Raw genomic sequence first — 23,610 nt, forward strand, 5'->3', positions numbered from 1 at the left:
AAAATTAAATTTTAAAAGAATTATATCAAAAATATTTTTTTATATGGTGGCAAACAAAGTTTTAAGTTCAATATAGTGAGAAACATAGTTTCTCACTATATTCCTATATAGTTTCAATTCTAAAGTAAATACATAAAGAAATTATATCTATAAAAAAAAAGATAATAATAGAATATAGATAATTGATAGAATATATATGCAGAAAAAATGTGTTAAGAAAGAATTTATTTGAAAGGCCACTACTTTATTTAAAAGGCTATTACTTTATTTAAAAAAAAATTATTAATAGAATAATAGAAATAGTAAATCACAAAGAATAATATAAATAGATAATATTAAAATACAAAAAAGGATAAAAATAAAATAAACCGATCAAAAGATAAACTAGATAATTGATTAGTCTAAAGCTAAAGATAAATGTAAAATTTTACTAACTTTTTGCTAACTAAATCAAACAAACACTTCCAGTAACTTTGTACACAAATCAAACTAACAACTGTGTCACTACTAAATGAAAATTTGATGTACATAAAAAAGATATGATAAGTTAAACTTATTTATAATGCAGACTAAACATATTTATAATTTAGATTAAATATGGATTAATTGCATAGCCCTTCCATAGCTTTATTCATTTTTCAATGCCAATATATATATATACTCCTAGTCGGCGTTTATTTTGTTTTTATTTTATTTCTATTTATATTTATGCATATTTGAGTTTATTATTTTATTACAAAAATAAATTTTTTATATTTATTTTTGTTATTTATATTTATTATACATTATATTTCATTTTTATTTTCATCTATTTACAAAAACGATTAATTACAGTAATATAAACATATTTAAACCTTGCCATAACCCTAACCCTACGCCTGACCTTAATGCTGACCCTAACCAAACCTCAGTTGATGTAGCAGCACTCCCTTGCAAGTCAGGCTATTTAAAAGTCAATGTATGCACTTTTCTCTTTCGATAAAAGTTGCTTATGAGGACATTTTTTTTACAAAAAAACAATACTTATGAGGACAAAAAATTTGTGTATATATATATATATATATATATATGTATATATATATATATATATATATATATATATATATATATATATATATATATATATATATATATATAAACTTCCTAAAGATTTTATGAATTCATAAATATATTTATTAAAAAGTATCTTCTGATATATTATAAATTATATTCATACATACAAAACTTTTACACAAATCTATAATCAAAAGGTTGTTTAACAATAAAAATCTATATTTTGAAATTTGCCTAAAATTACAATTATATACATTAAAATCTAAGTAAATATTACCTTTAAAAATATTTATGAAAACTTAATTAATTATATTAAAAATCACATTAAAAAATTTAAAAAGTTTTTTTTTCAAATAATAAAAAACTTAGAATTTTCATTAGTTAAAACTCTGATAACTTCAGTCACTTCCATCAATTCCATCAATAACTTCTTTTTTTCACTAAAAACTACTTTTCAGTTACCTTTAATTCTAAATTTGAAACATTTTAGATATTTAAATTAAAAAAAAAAGATATATATATATGTATATATATATATATATATATATATATATATATATATATATATATATATATACATATATATATATATATATATATATATATATATATATATATATATATACATATATATATATGTATATATATATATATATATATATATATATATATATATATATATATATATATATATATATATATATATATATATACACCTTGTAAAGAAAGTTAAAATGCACTTGTTTTTTTAACGTATATAATACTTTTATGAAATGATAACCCGATAAATTGATGAGATGTACTCTGTATTTTTATGTTTATTTATACTATGGCTATAATTAACTAATTTAAAGAGAAACAAAAAATTGTATAGATATTATAAAGGAGGTGGAGGGTGATGAGAAAATTAATGGAGCAATTAACTCCTTTTGAATTTTTGAAATAAATTTTAAAGATAAGAAAACTCGTAACACTCGTTTACAATAGAAAACTCGTAACACTCGTTTAGACGAATACAAGCATGTATTAAATACAATAAGGGTCATATCCTGTATTAATATATTTTGATAAAAAGAAGTTGTAGGTGCGTTTAAACTTTATTGCACTTTTTTCTAAGTAACCTTTTGATTACTTGAGTATGTTATTTAATTTCAGCAAAAAAATTGCGTTTTTTTATTCAAAGTTGTATTTTTATTTTAATTAATACTCGGCTAAGAAAAAATAAAAAAAACCCTGGACCCTGCCTCATGTTTTCTCTTTGTACCACTCTAAACTTACCTTAACTTCTAAAAAAACAAGTGCATTTAAACTTTCTGTGTAAGGTGTATATACAGGGTGCGACAAATTGACGAACGTGCAAACAATTGTTAAAAGAAAGACAGAAAAACGAACGCTAAGTTTCTTTACTTTTACTTAAACAAACGTTGGCATCCGCTCAAAAAATTTGAAAAACGAATGCATAACTTCAGCAATTTTTTTTCCAATCGATTTTTAGTTTTTTATTTATAATCAAAAAACAATTAGTTATTAAAATTTAAAACACATTTTCAAAGACACCAAGCTAAAACAGGATTACTTTCATTAATAGCGTTACTTTTAAGTTTAAATGACAGCTATTAAAGAAAGTAATTTTGTTTTAGAAAGGTTTTTACAATGTTAGTTTGCATACTAAAAGTTTCGAAAAGAATTTTTAGGTTTAGCTGAAATATATATAATCTAATAGAATATATATAATTATTTTGTTTATCATAGATTAATTTATTAATAAAGTAACAACATGATATTTTTAATAAAAAATACTTAATATTAAAAATAAATTAATATAATAATTTCATACTAAGTATTTAATAATAATTTAACATAATAACTTATTTAGTACTTAAATGGTATTATTATACCATTTAAGTATTAAATAAGTTATTACATTAAGGTTCAAAAAAAGAAATGTTAATACAACTTCTATTTTATTTTTAGTTCCCTTTGATTTTAATTTCCTCAAGTTGATTCGTTTTTTTATAAGTAAATAAATTTAACAAACCAAATTAAGAAAAATTAACTATTTTGTATTAATAGATAACTGTTTACAATCATTAAGTTATTGCATATTATTAGGACCGTTTTCCACAAGACAATATTATTTTGTCAATAAGCATGCGCAGATAAAGCATTTCTGCTAATATTGCTGATCAATTTGCTGCAACAACAAAAAAAAAGTCAATTGTTATGAGCGAAAACCAATCTAATATGTTTAAATAGAATATCACGAAAACTCAACAGTAAAAAAAAGCGAATGTACACTTTTTTTAAATGGCAACAACAACAATAAACAACAACAACAACAATAAACAAAATGCTCAAATTGATGTTCTTCTTTACTCAGAACTCACCCTGAAAATTGGCAAACATAAGCAAATTCATCAAATAAAGCTGAATTTACTAATGCTGTCAATTCCAAAAGTTTCACTTCACAAGAAGGTTTATCTTCTTTCAAATTTGAACCATCTATTACTTTCTGCAGTAACAGTTTTTCAACAGAAGTATTCTTATGAGAAATTAGCATTTATTTTCTTAAACATTCTAAAAATAATACAATACAGATATAAATCAAAAAAAAAAAATTTATATTTATATATTTTTTTCAAAAGCATACAGTGTAAACTTATAGTTGCCATTTTTAAATTGATAATGAAAATATTAGCGCAAAAAATAATGTGGAAATCAAAACGGCAGTTTGTCATGATGAAAAAATTTGCTTAACACGATTTTTTTTCATCTTGTGAAAAACGGCCTTTAATTATCATTAATTTGCACGCACTTTGCAAATGCATGAAATATTGTATTGAAATAATAAAATATTGAACAAATTCAATAAGCATGTTTGATATGACTAAAATACATTAACTAGAATAAAAGTTATTTGAAAAAAAATCTCCTTTATAATTTTATAAAAGATTATTTGAATGAAAAAATTATTTGAAATAAAACTCTCTTATTTGACATATACCTTTTATACTAGATGCTCGTCAATAAATAAAGATATGAACGTCAATGTTTATTAAAAAAAAAACGATTTGTCGCCCCCTGATATTTATATATATATATATATATATATATATATATATATATATATATATATATATATATATATATATATGTATATATATATATATATATATATATATATATATATATATATATATATATATATATATATATATATATATATATATATATATATATATACACACAAATAGAGTGCTCAATGTTCTTAAAGAACAGAGCAATTATAAATTAGTAAAAAATACTCATCTAACTTTTTTCTTCAACTTCAAGTTTCACCATTGCTGGATCATCAGGAAGAGTTACTAAATCTCAAAAAAAATTCAATTTATAGAAAAAAATATTTTACAGGAAGTTATAAATTATTATAACTAAAAATAAAAATAAAAAAATTCTTTAATTACTATATTTTTTAGGTTAACGGGAAGTTACAGAAAGTAATTATTAAATAAATTTCTTTAGAATGGGGATAATTTAATTTGGTCATTTGTTTTTATAATTTTTTAAGATTTCTTTTATAATTTTTTAAGATTTATTTCTAAATGTAGGCATGAAATCCAGCGATGGTGAAACTTAAAGTTGAAGAAAAAAGTTAGATAAGTGTGTTTTACTAATGTGTGTATATATATATATATATATATATATATATATATATATATATATATATATATATATATATATATATATATATATGCTAGAAATGCTTAAACTTAATATAAAAACAAAAATAAGGTAATCAAACTAATTTTATTAAAAACCTTTTTGTTGTCTGCATTTTAAATGAAATTTTTCCAATAAAATTTCTGTCTAAAAGAAAAAGACTACAAAAAATATTTAAAAAAATAAGAAAACAAATCTTTTTTATGTCCCTACCATCAACTATTTTGCAAAGTTACTCAAAGTAACCTAAACGAAAACCACTCTTTATAAAAAAAAAGAATGATAAAGTGCCACTTTGCAATCATTTGGAAAACAAATTTCGAATTTGAAAGCTTATAAACTACTCAACCATCTTACTTTCTTTATATACATGCCTGCCTTGTTAATTTCAGATGCCAACAATCTTAAATCTTCATTCTCAACAACATCTGTAAAAAAAAAAAAAAAAAAAGAATAAATAAAAAAATGTTTTCGAGAAACAGCTATACAAAACACAACTCTTTGTTCCCAGTCTCTTTCCATTAACTAATTTGTTTTAAATTAAATTTTTAATTTACTTGTTTCAAGTCAACTTTTAAAAAAAAACAAAAATAAACCTTTAAACTAATTTATTTACAATAATAAAAACAGTTGCATTTTGTAATTTAAATATAATTTTATGAATCTTTGAGTGAGATTTTTCATTTAAAGAGATATTTAATACATAATGAACGCCAGTTACTTAAGGTGTAACCTTATTACAAGAAATTATACAGAGTCTAAAACAAGAAGAAAAAATTTTAGACAACACTAAAGCAACACTTTGCTGAACATAAAAAATCATTGCTTATTTAAATCAGCACTGTTCTAATATATTTTGCACACCTAATGTATAAAAGCAGACTTTCAGAGAACACACACAGATTACTACATATATTTCCTAGCATTAAAACTATGATTTTTTGATACAAAATAATAAAATTATTTTTTTAATGTTTTTTGAAATTATTTTTTATTGAAGATATTTTTGAAAAAAAAAATGATTTGATTTAATAAACTTTCTACATCATTTAGCTTTTTTTTAGTTTTTTAGGTTTTCTAATTTATTAAAAAAAATAAATATCTGTCTGATGTTAAAGAATTTTGATCTTTATAAAATAATTTTTATGAATTTTTTTTTGAAACTTGGTTTATTAAATAATGATTTTTGGTTTAGTATAACATAATAATTAAAAAGCTCGCAACAGTGTACATTCACCTAACTGTGAAAAACTGTGGTCGCAACAGTGTACATTCATCAAACTGTGAAGTTATTAATATTAATTTTTTGCATGCAAAATAATCCAAAAAGAAAAAAACAATTTTTTACCAGATTCAAAACTCCAGTGAAACTTTCCATTTCCAGCTTCATTGATTACTTTAAGCTTTTTTGAAATACATATGGGATCATCAAATCTATCATGTACAATTTTCAATTCAGGGGGTTGTAAATAAACACAATTTATAGAAAATGATGAGCCCAACATGGCTTCTTCAATATAACTGACAAGTGGATCCTTATTTTGAAAAATGCAAAAAATAAAATAAAAATTATTACAATATTACCATTAAAAAACTAAAAATATTTAAACATATTTGCTTAAGGGTAACATATTTTATAGATTATAGATTAACTTATTATTTTGTTTTAAACCTCCTGGTAAAACTAAATTAGTTAAGAGTAAAGTATAACGTAAGACCACCTATTTTATGTTGTTCGACACCTGTAATGTTTTCAACTTCAATGTAGATAAGAATAGAATGAGTTTATAAATGTCACATAAACAAAATACAATTGATTATAATTAGATTGTTTATTATCAAATACAGCTGCAGAATATATAGTTAAAACCATTAAAGTGTCTAAATATTATGCTATAATTTTCATATTTGTTTCATTTTCACAAAATTCCAAAATGTTAATGTAATAATAATAATTTGATAAATGTAATTGTAAGTATTATACATTTGCAAAGATCAAACAAAAAAATAAAAATAAATATTAAAAAAAAAATTATAATAACTTAAAAGCTTAAATAAAAAATACAAATACAGATTTTATGGAGTTAAAAATAAGATCACACAAATTTTGAAGTGAATTAACTTAATAAATAAATAAAAAATACCAAAAAAAAGTTAAATAGACTAGAATATAGTAAACTTAATCAAGTCAAATAAAATAGTAAAGAGTTATTATATTTTTTTTAGAGAAAAAACATATTTTTATTTTTTAAGTTGTTGAAAAATTAAAGCTATATTTAAATATATACCAATCAAATAAGCAGCCGTGGCGCAGTGGTAACGCACTTGCCTCAGAAACAAAGGATCCGTGGTTCAAACCCCACCTCTGGGCAAGTTTTGTGACATCAGTTAGGAAGGAGGCATGAACTTCCAATTAAATGCTCAGCCACAGTGCTTTTAAAAAACTAAAAAAAAAAGTTTTTTTAATTTTTTACTTTTTTAATTGAGACTTATTTAATTCGAAAAAAATAATTAAGCAGCTGAAAATTTAACAAATTGTTAATTCTTATTAATCATATTATTAAGAAAATGATTCACTACAAACAAAAAATACTTGTTTTATTTATTAATTTATTAAAAAATGTTTTATTAATTTATTTAAAAAAAAAATGTTTTATTTATTAATCTATTTCATATTCTATAACTATTTCATTACTCGATTTCATATAGAAAAAAAAAGTTTTATTTTAAAATCTTAAATTTTTTTACCATGTTATCATAAAATTGTCCAAGTGAAATCAAGTATAAACTGGAGTTATCTAAAAAAAAAGTTTTCTAAAAGTGAAAAAAAAAATAGATATTCAAATAAAATATACACTTGATTTGACTTCTAAAAAAATAGTAAAACATTGAATAAATTTAAAAATAGTAAAAATTTGATAAAACTTTTATAGCTGATGTAAAAGTAATTTAATTTTTCTCAAATTATTTTTAAGATGATGAAGATATACATTTTCATTTATATTTTATACTATATATTATCTTATTTTATTTATTTATAAATATATAAATAAAATAAGATATATATCAAGCCTTCCAGGGGAGCGCATGCGGTCGCACGCCTTGTTTGTCCATGTTAAAAGTAATGTTTTTAGACTAAACTGACCACGGCAGTTTGCATCTTTTTACTTATTTAACGTTTCAATTAATCACGTTAAAAAGCTTAACTAATGTAACTAATAACTAATCTAATAATTAATCAAACAAAACAAAAAAAGCAATCTTAAAAAAAGGAAACAAAGTTGTAACATAATATCAAATCAAATTAAATAAAATAGAAAATTTAGTAACTAAAAAAAGTCAATAAAAATTTTTTTTTTCAACAAAATTTTTATAGAACTTTTGTATTAGAGTCCATGTTAAAAAAATCTTTTATAAAGATTTAACAAAAATTGAAAGTTTTGATATGCAATTTATTTATGATTTTCATCAGTCCATATAATTAGGAAACTAATTTGCTATGTATGCTAGAGCTATAAGAGATTTTGTTTATATTTTTTTCCTTACGTTTATTCGTTTATTACGTTAACTCATTTTTACTTCTTTCTGATTTTAAAAATGTTTTTGCTATATTTTATTTCTCAGTGCATATAGAATAGGAAAATAAGAAAATAAACTGTTTATTTGTATAAAAAATTATTCGATTAATCAATTTTGTAATGACGGAATAAGTTAAATAAAAGAATAACACAGTATCTTTAAAAAATGTATTTGATGCATGTCTGAAACTGTTTCTTTTATATTGCCCAGTTTTTCTTATATTGCCCAAATTACTAGAGATAATGAACGTAACGATTGCTCTGTTTGAAAAAATGTATTTAAAAACTTGAAAAAAAGTTTTAAATAGGCTCCTAAAATTTTTGTTAAAAAAGTTGAGTAAATTATCTATGCACTAGCTAACAAGATTTTGGAGCATCATTTCATTTTTTTATATGAAAAACTTGTTAAATTTTTTTTACAAATATTGGTTTTCATACCAGTGCAATGAGAAAAACAGTAGAGTTTAGCAAAGACATTTGAAAAACAAATGTAAAAATTGTCTGCAAATTATAAAGCACAAATTGTCTGCAAACTATAAAACACAAAAAACCATCATCATCACCAAGTTCTTTAAACCTATCATTCACTAATATTCGTGGTCTTCGAAGTAACTTTTCTTCTGTTGAGTCTTATCTCTTGCAAAGTTCACCAGAATTACTTGCTCTTTGTGAGACTAATTTGAGTTCGGCTGTCTCATCTTGTGATCTTAGTGTTGATGGTTACCTTCCTCTGATTCGTAAAGACTCCAATAGTCACATGCTTGGCCTGGGCATTTACATTCGTAAGAATTCACCTGTTTGTCGTGAAACTAGGTTTGAATCCACAGACTATTCTTTCATGTGCTTTCGTTTAGCACCACTTCATTCTATTGCCTTTCTCTTTGTTCTATATTGCTCTCCTTAATCTCAAGACTGCACTCTTTTTGATGTTATTTCTGATCATATTGACCAAGCCCTCTCTCTTTATCCATCAGCTAATATATTTGTTGTCGGTGACTTTAATGCTCACCACTCTGAATGGCTTGGCTCTAGTGTCAGTGACTCTGCAGGCATTAAAGCCCACAACTTTTGCCTTTCTCAATCCCTAACTCAAATAGTCAACTTTCCAACTCGCTTTCCTGACAACCCTAATCATTTACCTTCTCTACTCGACTTATGTCTTGTTTCTGATCCTAGTCAGTGCTCAGTTTCTCCACATTCACCCTTAGGTGCTTCTGATCACAGTTTGATCTCTTTGAAACTAATATCTCATTCTTCTTCATCACCTGAATACCCCTATTATCGAACCTCTTACAACTACCGTAAAGCTGACTGGGATTCTTTCCGTGATTTTCTTCGTGATGGCCCTTGGGTAGAAATCTTTCAACTTCCTGTCGACAAATGTGCTTCTTACATAACTTCGTGGATTCAGGCTGGCATGGAATCTTTTATTCCCTCTCGACGATTCCAGGTCAAGCCTCACTCTCCTCCATGGTTTTCCTCACACTGTGCTGCTGCGATTGCCAATCGAAACTGTTACTTCCATATTTATCAGCAAAACAATTCTCCAGAAAACAGACCTCTGTTTATTACTGCTAGAAACAACTGTAAAAAGGTTTTGTCTAACGCCAAAACCCGCTATTCTCAGGTCATGAAATCTCGTACCTCATCTCAAAAATTAGGCTCTCGTGACTTCTGGAGAATCTTTAATAATATCAATAATAAGGGCAAATCTATAATTCCACCTCTCTTGTATGGTTCAGACTTTGTCACCTCACCTAAAGGCAAAGCTGAACTGTTTGCTAAAAACTTTTCATCAATATCATCTCTTGATTCCACTAATTGCGTTCTACCTGATATTGCCAACAAACAGGTTGATTCATTGCTTGACATTCATATCACTCCAGCATCTGTATCTAAAGTGATTTCCTGCCTAGACTCTTCTACAGCTTGTGGCCCAGACAACATACCTGTTATTGTCTTGCAGAAGTGTTCTCCGGAGCTGTCGTCTATACTCTCAAAACTATTCAACAAGTGCTTATCAGAGTCTTGTTTTCCAGCCTGCTGGAAAGCCGCATCTGTTATCCCTATCTTCAAAAATTCTGGGGAGCAATCTGATTCGTCTAACTACCGTCCCATAAGTCTTCTTCCTATCATAAGCAAGGTTTTTGAATCTTTAATTAACAAACACTTAATTTCTCATCTTGAATCTAATAACTTACTTTCTGACCATCAATATGGATTTCGATCTTCTTGTTCTACAGCTGATTTGCTAACAGTAATAACTGACAGGTTTTATCGTGCATTAGATGAAGGTGGAGAGGTTAAGGCCATCGCTCTTGACATTTCAAAAGCGTTTGATAAAGTTTGGCATGCTGGTCTTCTCCATAAGCTTTCTTCTTATGGTGTATCCGGCAACATCTTTAAGATCATTAAATGCTTCCTTTCCAATCGTAGCATAAAAGTTGTCCTCGATGGACAACACTCTTCTTCTTATTCTGTAACTTCAGGGGTTCCTCAAGGTTCTATCCTTGGCCCTATACTCTTTTTAATTTACATTAACGATCTTCCAGATATTCTCACATCTAAGGTGGCATTGTTTGCTGATGATACTACCATTTATTCTTGTCGTGATAAGAAACCAACACCCTCTGATTGCTTGGAGGAGGCATTTGAGCTTAAAAAGGATCTCACTTCTGCTACAGCATGGGGCTCACAGTGGCTGGTGAACTTTAATTCAGATAAAACTCAATTTTTTTCAGCCAATCGTTATCGCAATAATTTAGGTCTTCCTATATTTATGAACGGTGATGTACTCGATGAGTCACCTACTCTTCACCTTCTAGGATTAACTCTTACTTCCAATCTTTCTTGGAAACCGTATATCAAATCGGTTGCAAAATTAGCATCTGCTAAGGTTGCATCTCTTTATCGAGCTCGCCACTTTCTTACTCTGGATTCTATTCTCTATCTCTATAAATCTCAAATCCGGCCTTGTATGGAATACTGTTGCCATATCTGGGGCGGATCTTCTAATGATACCCTTTCTCTTTTAGACAAGGTGCAAAAACGCATTGAAAACATAGTTGGACCTGCTCTTGCAGCCAACCTTCAACCATTATCACATCGTCGTAATGTTGCTTCTCTTTCTCTTTTCTACAAATACTATAATGGGCACTGCTCTAAAGAGCTAGCGTCTCTTGTGCTAAAATTCATTCTCGTGTTACTCGTCATTCAATTAAGTGTCATCCTTTTTCTGTGACTGTTCCTAAGTGCTTCAAAAACGCTTATTCGTCTAGTTTTTTTCCTCGAACATCAGTTCTTTGGAATTTGCTTCCTTCATCTTGCTTTCCTGATTCATATAATTTGCAATCTTTTAAATCATCTGTCAATCGTTATCTTGCTCTACAATCTTCATCTTTTCTCTTACAGTAACTTCCAACTTTAATTAGTGGCTGCTTGCAGCCTTGTTGGAAGTGAAGATGTTTAAAAAAAAAAAAAAAAAAAAAATTATAAAGTATATCCTTAATAGACTGAAAAAAGTTGCAAAAAAATTGTTTATTAAAAAAAAAAATTTTATGCTATATTTTTATCTACTTTTTTCCTCGACTGGTATCAATTTTGATAATGGAGAATGACAAATGCCCTAAAAACAAGAAAACGAAAAGAGTAAAATATTTAGGTATATTATTTTTTCGACAATAATTTTTTTTATCATTAAATTTTTTTTAGCTTATGTTGAGGAGGTATTTTCGAAGTTTTCTCCATGTCATAAGATTATGACATGGAGAAAACTTTGAAAATACCTCCTCAGCATTTGCGCTCTTAAAATTTTTTAAGAGGTCCTTCTTTAAATATTTGAAGTAATCATTTATTCACTGATAAAAATATTTAAATTGGAATTATGAGGTTCTTTAAAAAATCGTAGAGTCAAATTTTGAAACATATTACCAATTGAAATAACAGAAGTTAAGAATTTCAACTCGCTTGAAGCTAAACTAGACTTAATCAAGTATATTTAACTTTTATTTATATTGTCTGTAAAAGATTTAACATCTTTTACAGACAAAAAAGAAAAATTTCAACAGTATTGTATATTATTATTATTACAAATTTCATTAATAATAAAGCCAAACCTTAACAAAGTAAAACAACCTATAATTTCTTCAAATAATAATTTTTTAAATTTAACTGTTAAAATAGAACAAAAAAAGAAAAAGAAAAAACTTTAAACTCTTTTTTTGGTATGGTAATGGAGACTTTGATATGGAAAATTTTTTATTATACACACACACACACATATCACACCCACACAACTAAATTTCTGAGACATCAGAAACTATATCAACTAAATTTATTTTTATTACTGCAGCAGTAATCATTTTAAGTATCTTTTGAATAAACAAATTAATTTGAAAAAAAATTGTAAAGAAGTCATATTAGATAAACATTTACCAATAGTCATAGATTTAAAAGCATGCTTTAAAGCCGGAAGAATTTTTCGCATACCACCACATGATAATGAGAGCAGCCAACTAATATTCAAATATTTAATATTACTACTAATAAAATATTTAGAAATCTTTTTAAATTAAAAAAAAAAAGAAGATAATAATAATAAAATTAAATTGATATACTTCCAGCATTGATTGATAGAATTTTCATCAACAGAATACGACTCAAAACAATCTAGTTTTGGATTACAGCTAAAATTAAAAAATATTAAATTTTTTAAAATTTATTCAAATACAAAATATTTTCAAAATTCTGGTTATAATTTTCAATAAAGTATAATTTTTATAAATTTGCCTTTTAAAAATAATAAATTGAACAATAAAAGATTCAACATAAAAGGAAAAAAAGACTGTGAAAGAGGTTGTTACTGTTTAAAAACATAAAAAAAGACCTTGGTCAAGAATTTATCTAACACCCAACAAAAGAAAAAGTGCAATCAAGAAAAGGTTTCTATTAAGGAGTAAATTCATATAATCTCATACAACTCTCTTTTCATTAGAGTATGAACTAACACGATTTTCAATAGAGTATGAACAACATGATTCTCAGTAGAGTACGAACTAACATGATTTTCAGTAGAGTATAAACTATCATGATTTTCAGTAGAGTATGAACTAGCATGATTTAGAGTATGAACTAATATGATTTTCAGTAGAGTATAAATTAATGTGATTTTCAATAGAGTATGAACTAGCATGATTTTTAGCAGAGTATGAAATAATGTGATTTTAAAATAAAGCTAATAGATATTTCTACACTTTAAACTTTATTATATTAATCTATAAAAGCTAGAGCTTAAATTAGTTACTGTTTGACTTGATATTATTTTTTAATTCAATTTTGAACTTTCTTATAATAAACTTATTTTGCTAAATAAAAAATTATATTAATATTAATTTTTTCAAAATCTATATAATAAATAACAACATATTATGAATAAATAAAAAAAAATAACAAAACTTAATTTGCTAAACTTTACTGTAAAAAGATTTTGAATAAACAAAAAAGAATAACAAAATTTAATAACCAAAAAAAAACAAGCGAAAAAACTAACCAAATAACCTTGAAAGAACTTTTGTGAAGAAGTTGTTCTTCAAATAGCAATTTTAATGATGTCAAAAGAAAATGCAAACAATAACTTGCTTCTTCAGATAAATCAATAATAACAATAATACTAAGTAAAATAAAAAATAAAAATGAAAAAAAAATGGAAGAAAAAACAATTTAAATGCCTTGTTAAAAAAAAGGCAATAAAAACATTGAAAATAAATAATAATGAAAACAACTCAATCATAAAAATTAGTTTTAAACTTAAAAGGGTGCTAACTACATTGCAAGCTATGGTATTGCAAACTATGGTACTGCAGGTTAGGGTGCTCTCTACATATTGAATATGTGCAAGAAAAGAGACAAAAAGAGAAGGTTATTTATCTTAAATTGTTTGTTTTTTATTTGTGTAATTTTTTATTAACTTTATATAGATTTGAATAAATTTTAATAATTTTTTTTTTGTAATTCTATTTGTATTAATATTTGTATATATTGTATATATTAATAATTGATAAAAAGAGAAGGTTACTTATCTTAAATTCTTTGTATTTTATTTTTGTAATTTTTTATTAACTTTATATAAATCTGAATAAATTTTCATAATTTTTTTTTTTAATTTTATTTATATTAGTAATTGTATTTTTATATATAAAGAAAACAATAATTTATTGAACTATATTTACTCACAAATAATATTAATAAACCTGCTAGTTAACATTTTTATATACAATTATTTTAGTATGGCATCATAAATTTATTCAACAACAGTTTTTCTTGGACACTTTGAAAGCACTGAATTAGATGTTTTTTTGTGAGCAAAAGCAAATTCAGTAGATGATTTTCAATATGTTTATCATGTAAATATTATTTGATACATTAAAAAAATTAGACCTCCAAAAAGATATTAATACAAAATAAAAACATTACTCAGACTCAAAAATGTTTCCAAATAATTGCCAACTTCTTTTAGCCATTAATGAAAACTGCTTTTTATAGATAGTTATAGTATTAGACAACTGATAGAGGTAGTTGCTTAAAACAGCAGGATCAACATGAACATTCTTTATTTTACCATCAAACCACTCAACTTGAATCATACTCTTAATGAAAATAAACAGTTTACATTAAAATTACAGTTCAAAAATACCATTAATATTATAAATATTTAATGCAAATACTTTTAAAAATTATAACAGGGGTGTGGTTAAATAAAAAGAATTTAAAAAGTTTTTATTTTTAAAAAAAATTTAATTCACTTCCCCAAGACTCCTACAGTTAAGGTTACTTAATTTTTTTTTTTGTGTAGAACTCTCTCTTAACACTAAAACTCTAAAATGCAAAACAAAACTGTTACTTTACACAACAACCTTTGCTAAACAAGGGTGCTGTGCAAAGTAACAGGTTGAGTACAGTACTTTCAGAAGCTTGATTTAAACCTCAATCGTGAGATGAGTGTTCTACCATTAATCTACTACTGAATACCACTAGTCTGAACGACTAATACTGCATTTAACAAATTATAAAAATTTATCAAAGAAAAAAAAATACCTGATGATGCACAACTGATTTGACTTCTTTGTCAATTGAACGAATATAGGAGTGGGCATAAGAAAATGCATTAGGACTAAGAATCTGGTAAAATGATAAACCTTGAGCTGTAAATAGTATACAAATTTTCTTTCATGAAAATAAATTTATAGCAATAATACAAACAATAAATTAATATTTATAATAAGGGAGATTAAAACAACATAACTACCTGCCCAAGACGAAAACCTTTCCATTCTTAAATTGTTTTATTAAGATTCATAAATTTAATTTAGAAAACATATTTAAGTTGAATGCAGAAGTCAAAAAAGTGATTTAAACAAATGAATTAAACAAATCAAAATTTTGTGTTCGTAAATTTTGTTATGTTGGAGTTATATTGTTATCTTTTGCAACTTAGAAGTTTTTTAATTAAAAAAATGCATATTTTCTAAAAGAAATCATGATTTTTTATCTTAAAGAAATTATGAGGTTTCAAATTCCCTTCAGACAGTCTCAATCGCTTAATTCAACCCTAGATGCAGTTTCTTCAATTTATTACAATCATAAAAAGCAATTTCCATAATGTAATAGTAAATATTTTTTGAAAATATCAACTTTTAAGGCAAGTGTTACATGATGGTTGCATTTTATTGTACAAAATACTAATATATTAACGCTCAAAATTTAACACTTTAAATCAGACAATTAAAGAATTTGTCTAACCATAAATAAAACGACTAAAAAATTATTTGTTGATCTATTTCAGAATATAGTAAAAAAAATTTTTTTTGTCTTTATAAATAGCTTAAAGCCCATGCAGGATTCTTGCACAGCCTCTGGGGTCAGTACCCGCCTGCAGCTTCGAGCTTGCAGTGGGTTGTGAACTTTATATCAAACAAAACTTATTTACCCATCGTCGCAAAGTTGCATCTCTTTCTCTTTTCTACAAATACTACCACAGTCGCTGCTTAAAAGAGCTATCATCTCTAGCTCCATCAGCTAAAACTCATTCTTGCTTGACTCATCATTCTTCAAAGTCTCATTCTTTTACTGTTTCTGTCCCTGCATGCTCCAAAAACTTTATTCGTCTAGTTTTTTCCCCTGCACTTTAACCCTTTGGAACTCTCTCCCATCTTCATGTTTTCCTGACTCACACAACCTTCAACTTTTTAAGTTTCCTATAACCATTTCCTTGCTTTATAAATATTTTTCTTTTTTTTCTAGTAACTCCCAACTTAATAGTGGTTGCTTGCAGCCTTGTTGGGAGTGAATCAGAATGAAATTTAAATTTTTTTACAGGTAATCTTTATTGCATGTTCTTACTCCTATATATCGATCAATTAAACACTCTAAATTTTTCATCTTGTCTTCTATCTTGGGTAACCTATTACTATTGACCTCTCTTGAAGACTATATACCCAATTTATAGCAAAATTAGCATCAGCTAAGTTTACTGATCAATAAAAAGTGCTGTGACTTTATTGGGTTTCAGTAACAATCTTCCACAATAAAAACAGTAACAATATTAAAATTAATAACATTAACATTAATAATATTAATAATAATAATTTAGAATAAACTATTGATTATAAATATAACAAAATAAACTTTTTCAAATTTTACCTTTTAAACTATTCTTTAACAGCCATAGCTTTGCAGGTAGTATCTCACAAAATTTCTCTTTAAATTTTAAAACACTGATTGATTGTCTAGAAAAAGAGGCTAAGATTATTACCTTTTGTTACACAAACACACACACTTTTGAAGTTTAGTGCTGAACCTTATTTATGTTTGTTGCTTTATCAAAGTTACTTTTAAGTTTGTGGTATATCAATGTTTAAATATTTGTTATATTCAATATCTTCAGACTAAAAACTTAGTATAACATAGATATCAACTCAAATTATTTTGAAATTTATATTAATAATAAAAAAGAATTGAATTGGTAAATAATTAAATTTCAAATATCATAGTTGAATAAGAGAAAAAAATTATTATTAAAAATAATTTTTTTTTTTTTGAAATTTTATAATGATCAAATGATATTTAATTCAAATATAAACAAAATACACAAAGTTATAAAAATATTTTAAGCCCCTATCATATTCTCATTAAACAGGAATTCTGATTGGGTAGGAAATATTCTAGAATATAGTAGCACTATCTAAGAGGAAAACAAATTTAAAAAACTTATAAATACCTGTTATCAGATTTAACTTGCATAATTGCATTAGCACTAATAAAGTTAAAAAAAAAAAAAAAACATTAAATTAATAAACTAAAATTTTTTTTGCTAAAATTATATTTTATTTCATTTAACTTTTAATTATTCTTAACAATTTATTAAATTTAACTGTTAACACTATAATAAAAATGCAAAGATTTTACTTTTTTATAAGCACAAAAATATAAATGTTTGGAGTTCATTGTCTGGAAGTTAGCTCTCAAACATAAAAGAAAAAGTTGTATCTGCTCCTGTTTACTAATTATCCTAATTTAACTATTTACTTAATTTTTAGCAATTATGAACAATTTAAACTGTTTACTTATTTTTTAACATTACTTAAATTTGGCTGTTCCTTCTTCAGATCTCAGTATTGATGGGTTCTTCCCTTTGATTCGCAAAAACTCCAATAGTCACATGCTTGGCTAGGGGTATACTAACACATCAATTCATTTGTCAAGAAATCAGATTTGAATCTTCTGACCATTCTTTTATGTGCTTCTGTGTTTTTCATTCTATCACCTTTCTATTTGTTCTTTATTATTCTCCTTCTGAGACTGCAAACAAATTGACTATGCCCTTCTTCTTCACCCTTCTACAAGCCTTCTCAGGAGATGATCGCGGTTGCACTACTTATATGATATACAATACCATGCTCACAATTTTTTTTCAACATTTTGGCCACAGTTTTTTGCATACATTAATAATTTGCTTGTTTTAAAAAAAGCGCTGTAAAAACCAAGCTAACTTAAATAAATAACTTAAGTAAATTAAAAATAAACAAACCAATAACTAAGAAGAGAAATGAACTTAACAAATGATAAAATAAATAAAGGATAAACCAGAGAAGAAAAAAGCATAAAACCAATATTTTGGCCACAGTTTTTTGCATACATTAATAATTTGCTTGTTTTAAAAAAAGCGCTGTAAAAACCAAGCTAACTTAAATAAATAACTTAAGTAAATTAAAAATAAACAAACCAATAACTAAGAAGAGAAATGAACTTAACAAATGATAAAATAAATAAAGGATAAACCAGAGAAGAAAAAAGCATAAAACCAATATTTTTTATTTTAGAAGTGTCTCAATTAATAATTCAATTTTAATTAATTTAAAAGCATTTTAATAGTTTAAAGCTAATAGTTTTTTCTATACCACCATGTTGATATAGGGCTTAGGTTGATTAAACGTATTAATTATGAGGCAGGAATATTATATCTGTAATGGGTGAGGGTTTAAATCCTACCAACTGATAATTTTTTCTTATGTTTTATTTGCTTTGTACTCATTAGAAAATATCAAAGTTTCAAACTTTTAAATAACTAAGTTTTAAAGTAATTAAGCTTGGATTATAACTTTAATGGAAATAACTTTAAAAGTTTAATTTATCTTAAATTCTTTGTAGTGAAACACTTTTAAATTAAAATAAAATTATATTTTTAATTTATGCCTTTATTTTTTCTGGTTTACTTTTTAAACAAGAAATATAAATGGAAAATTAAAAAGGTCAAGATTGCTATTTTTTTAGTTTAGCTTTGTATTTTTTTTTGCTTTAATTTTTCTTTCCAATTTATAGTTTCTTTAGATTAAATTTACATTTGTTTATTCAGGGCATCTTTCAAACGCGCTAATTTAAAAGATGCAAGGAGTCGTGGCTAAGATGTCAAAACAAAATATTATACATGTGGTCACAAGGCATGGGACACCTGAGAAGGCTAGACTCTGCCTACATTATTATTATTGGTGACTTTATTATTCATCACACTGAATTGGTTGACTCTAAAACTACTGAGCCTGCTGGTACTAAAGCCCATAACTTCTGTATTTCTCAATCTTTTAATCATAGTCAACTTTTCCATGCAATCCTAATCATTCCTTGATTTGTGTCTCATCTCTGACCCTAGCTTGTGTTCAGTTTCTTCTATTACTGCACTAAACAAAATCATCCAAACCACTCTAGCTTCAGTTGCTAAAGTCATTCCTTAACTAAACTCTTTTACGGCTTGTGGTTCAGACAACATTCCTGTCTGCAGAACTCTTTTCAATTCTCTCTAAACTGTTTAATAAGTGCTTGACTGATTCTTGTTTTTCTGCTTACCAGAAAATTGCAACTGTGATTCCAATTTTTAAGAAACCTCTAGAGAACATTCTGACAACTCTAACTATAGTCCAATCAGTCTTCTCGCTATTATTAGTAAGGTCTTTGAGTCTTGATCAACAAATTTCTATCATACCATCTTGAGTCAAATAACTTACTGTCAGAGTAATAAATACGCTTATCGATCTTCTTATTCAACGGGTGACTCATTAACGCCTGTGACTAAAAGATTCTAACATGTATTAGATGGAGGCGGCGAGGCAAGGAGTACTGTTCTTTGCCATAAGCTTGCTTTATATGGTGTATCTAGGAAAGTTTATGAGATTATTAAATCATTTCTTTTCAACCGCTTTACTTGCAAATCTGTTCTCACTTCTGGAACAGATTAGGGCTTGCAGTGAGTTGTGAATTCAACTCTAACGAATTTCAGTTGCTTACTGCAAACAAGTATTGTAATACTGTTGACATTCTTATTTTAATGAATGACAGCCCTCTAATGAAGTCCTCTTCTTTTTGTTTTCTTGGATTATTATTTACTACTGACCTCTCATGAAAACCATATACACAATCTATTACAAAATTAGCATCTGCTAATATTGCTTCTCTTTATTGTGCTCGCTATTATCTCCATTGATTAACTCTACAATACTTTTATTCATTCTTGTATGGAATACTGTTGTCATATTTGGGCTAGTTTTTCTAATGATGCTCTTCTTTTTTTAGACAAGATAAAAATGCACTGTAAATATAGTTAGACCTGCTTTATCTACCAAACTTGTGCCTCTCTTCCATCATCATAAAGTTGCATCTCTTTCTCTTAGGTACAAATACTATCATGATCACTACTCAAAGGAGCTATTATTTCTAGTTCGATTAAATAAAACTCATTCTAGCTTGACTCGTCATTCAGCAAAGTGACATCCTTTCATTTTACTGTCCCTGCATGCTCAAAAAACTGTTATTTGTCTAGTTTTTTTTCCCCTGCATCTTTTTTTTTTTTCATTGCTTGAAAAAAAAAAAAGATGCAGGGGACTCATTCAACCTACAGTTTTTCAAGTCTTCCGTAAATCGTTTTTTTGCTCTTTATCTTTATTCTTTGTTTTCTAGTAACTCTCAACTTAATAGTGGTTGCTTGCAGCCTTGTTGGGAGTGAATTAGAATTAAAAAAAAGTATGAAAGCTGTTAGCCTGAAGAATAAAATAAGCGAAAAAGTTTTGAATATGACAAAATGATTGACCGAAAATATCATTTAACTTACATTACACTGAAACACAAGTAAAGAAATGTTTAAATTTTTAGGTCAAATTTCTGCAAATCGGTATAGTGAATCATATTGAACATTTTAAAATAATGTTTTGAATTTGATACTTACTATATAAAATAAAAAATTCATTTAGAAGTGACATACTCGGGAAAATACACATGTTATTTGATACTATATATTTAACTTAGTTACATCACTAAAGTTACCATAAAAAAGTAGCCAGACACATATTAGATCATTAACAAAACCATGTGTGGCAATTGCACATTACATATGGCTGAAGGGATAAGAATGTCTTAATATTTAATACCATGTATTTTTCCTATTTATGGTGTATAAATTAATTTAAGTAAATTTGCAAGGCCAGATTAAATTTAGTTAATTAGGCTCCTAGAGTTGCATATTTAAATTAGATAAAGATCTAATTTAGATATGCAATTCTAGGAGCCGAAAAACTTTTTTTTTTTTTTTTTCTAAAGAAATTCCATTTATTCAAAGCTTATACAAATAATCGATTGCTCTTTTAATTAGAGATTTTTCATCACAATTTATGAAAGTTATTGAATCGAAAACAGTTTATATTCTTGAAGAAAAAAATTTCAAATATTATTTTTTTATCATGTAAATAATAAAAACATTTTTAAAATTTCAAATATAAATTGTACTTCAACCAAGCATCGCTATTCAAAACTTTAAATGTAAAAACATAAGATTTAGTACCAAAAAAAAAAAAAAAAATCAGTTTTTTGATGAAACTTTTTGAAAAACATAACAAAATTTCTTAAAATTTTCTTTATAAAAAAAGAAAATATTTGACTAACAACAACTTGAAGATGTCAGCTCCGTTTCCATAATAAAATTATTTAGATTATGCAATTAAATTCATGGTGAAAAATAACATTTTAAAATAATATGCTTTTTATAACATTATAATGTGTTAAATAATTAAAAGAATGTGCATTATATGACATTAGAAAATACGATAACTTTCAGAACCATTAAAGCAACTTAAATAAATTTTATTATTAAAAGTATAATTTTAATTAACTTTCATGTGTCTACTTTAATATACATCTATTACAAATTTAAAAAAAAAGGGAGATGAAAATCGACTACTTTAACACTTTCTGTGGTGGAAAATGCCATATACAAAATACAAAATCATGTTATATTGTTATATATGTTTTATTGTTATATTTTGATGTTGTACTTATTATGCTGCAATATTGTTTTGTTATGCTATATGGACAAAATAACATAACGCAACACATCACCAGTATATTTCTAATATATAATACAACATATAAACAATATAACATAACAATACAATGCAAGATATAAACACATAAACAATATAACTTAACAATATAGCAACACAACATAAACAATATAACATAACGATATAATAACACAACATTTACACAATATAACTTAAAACTGATCAATCATTAATGACTTACATCATTGATGAATAATATTATTGTATTTATATTTTTTTGTAAACTTCAAATGAAAAAACTAACCTTTTGCACTTTCATTTTCAGTTTCATGTTTTGTAACCAAAATATTGGTGAAAAATATTTTTATATATTTTAAATGTACTAAAATTTGAAAAAAAAAATAAACATATTTGAAAAAAAAATAAAAATACTATTAAACCAATAAATGACAGAGTAAGATTTACTATGTAGATCTGTTTATATAGCACTAAACAACTAAGATTTACTATGTAGATCTATTTATATAGACCTAAACAACTAAGATTTACTATGTAAATCTGTTTATCAAATAACTTAATCTAAAATTATAAATTGAAAAATATTTGGCTCATAACACTTTCAGCATTGGTTTACGGTTTTACCAGAAAATATTTTTTTCAGGGCCTTCATTAAGTTAAAATGTCAATAAATTAAAATAAATAAATTACAAAGCACAACAAATTTAACTAAGAATTTAAGTACATGGCTCATTACATAATACAATACTATCAGTATTCAAACTATAAAACAAAACTTGTTTAAAAAGAAATATTATTTTAGTTTACTAAAGCAAAAGAGAGTGCTTTACAAGGATTTTTTTAATGCTCCCTACTTCTTTTCGAAAAACAACTTACTAAAACAACTGTCAAATATGTCAGTGGTGTTGTCAGAAAAGATTAATTAAAAATAACTTTATCAACCCTAAAATATAACTTTTCCCTGACTTGTGCATCAACAATTTAAACATCAACAAAATTGTACAAGTCATATGTGGTCTATAACGAATGGCTACACGTCAATCTATTAACTAGATTGAAATTCAGGGCCTCTAATTAATAAAATAAGTTTTAGGTAAAACTGCAGAAAAAAAATTGTAAATACAAATAGGCCAAGTTAAAACTGCTTATATGGATCAAATCAAACTTTAAATAAAATTTTATTTTAAAATGAATAAAATAGTAAAATAAATAACTTAAACAAATTATTCCTGCTTTTAAATAAATATATATTTATCATTCAAGCAAAAATATTGTAGTAATTATAATGATGTAATTATAACAACAGTAATTATAACATGTTTTCACTAGGAAGATTACTATTAATGCATTGAAGCTTTTAT

The 23,610-nt window shown here is 25.5% G+C and overlaps 1 protein-coding gene across 1 annotated transcript; it reads right to left on the reverse strand.

The window, feature by feature from the left end:
* Nucleotides 1-1,167: 1,167 nt before the first annotated feature.
* LOC100209221 (von Willebrand factor A domain-containing protein 3A) lies at nucleotides 1,168-22,619 on the reverse strand. Its single transcript, XM_065804070.1, has 13 exons — nucleotides 22,536-22,619; nucleotides 17,626-17,661; nucleotides 17,049-17,134; nucleotides 15,444-15,550; nucleotides 14,823-14,995; nucleotides 13,900-14,019; nucleotides 12,968-13,036; nucleotides 12,786-12,865; nucleotides 7,522-7,571; nucleotides 6,122-6,308; nucleotides 5,131-5,201; nucleotides 4,872-4,920; nucleotides 1,168-1,523 (listed from the first exon to the last, which is right to left on the reverse strand). Exons 2-13 carry the CDS (start codon nucleotides 17,646-17,648, stop codon nucleotides 1,501-1,503), a joined length of 1,038 nt encoding a protein of 345 aa, XP_065660142.1. The 5' UTR covers nucleotides 17,649-17,661; nucleotides 22,536-22,619; the 3' UTR covers nucleotides 1,168-1,500.
* Between the last annotated feature and the right edge of the window lie 991 nt (nucleotides 22,620-23,610).

Source organism: Hydra vulgaris, chromosome 08 (genome assembly GCF_038396675.1).
Source record: "Hydra vulgaris chromosome 08, alternate assembly HydraT2T_AEP".
Lineage (NCBI taxonomy): Eukaryota > Metazoa > Cnidaria > Hydrozoa > Anthoathecata > Hydridae > Hydra > Hydra vulgaris.

What these genes read in the sequence shown, in the direction of transcription:
- LOC100209221 (XM_065804070.1), bottom strand. Translation starts at nt 17,648, where the DNA reads ATGCAAGTTAAATCTGATAACAG. An exon ending in TCTATCAATCAATGCTGGAA is followed by an intron (nt 12,866 to 12,967) that starts GTATATCAATTT and finishes TTTGAATATTAG; the next exon opens with TTGGCTGCTCTCATTATCAT. An exon ending in CAGGCATGTATATAAAGAAA is followed by an intron (nt 4,921 to 5,130) that starts GTAAGATGGTTG and finishes TTTTTCTTTTAG; the next exon opens with ACAGAAATTTTATTGGAAAA.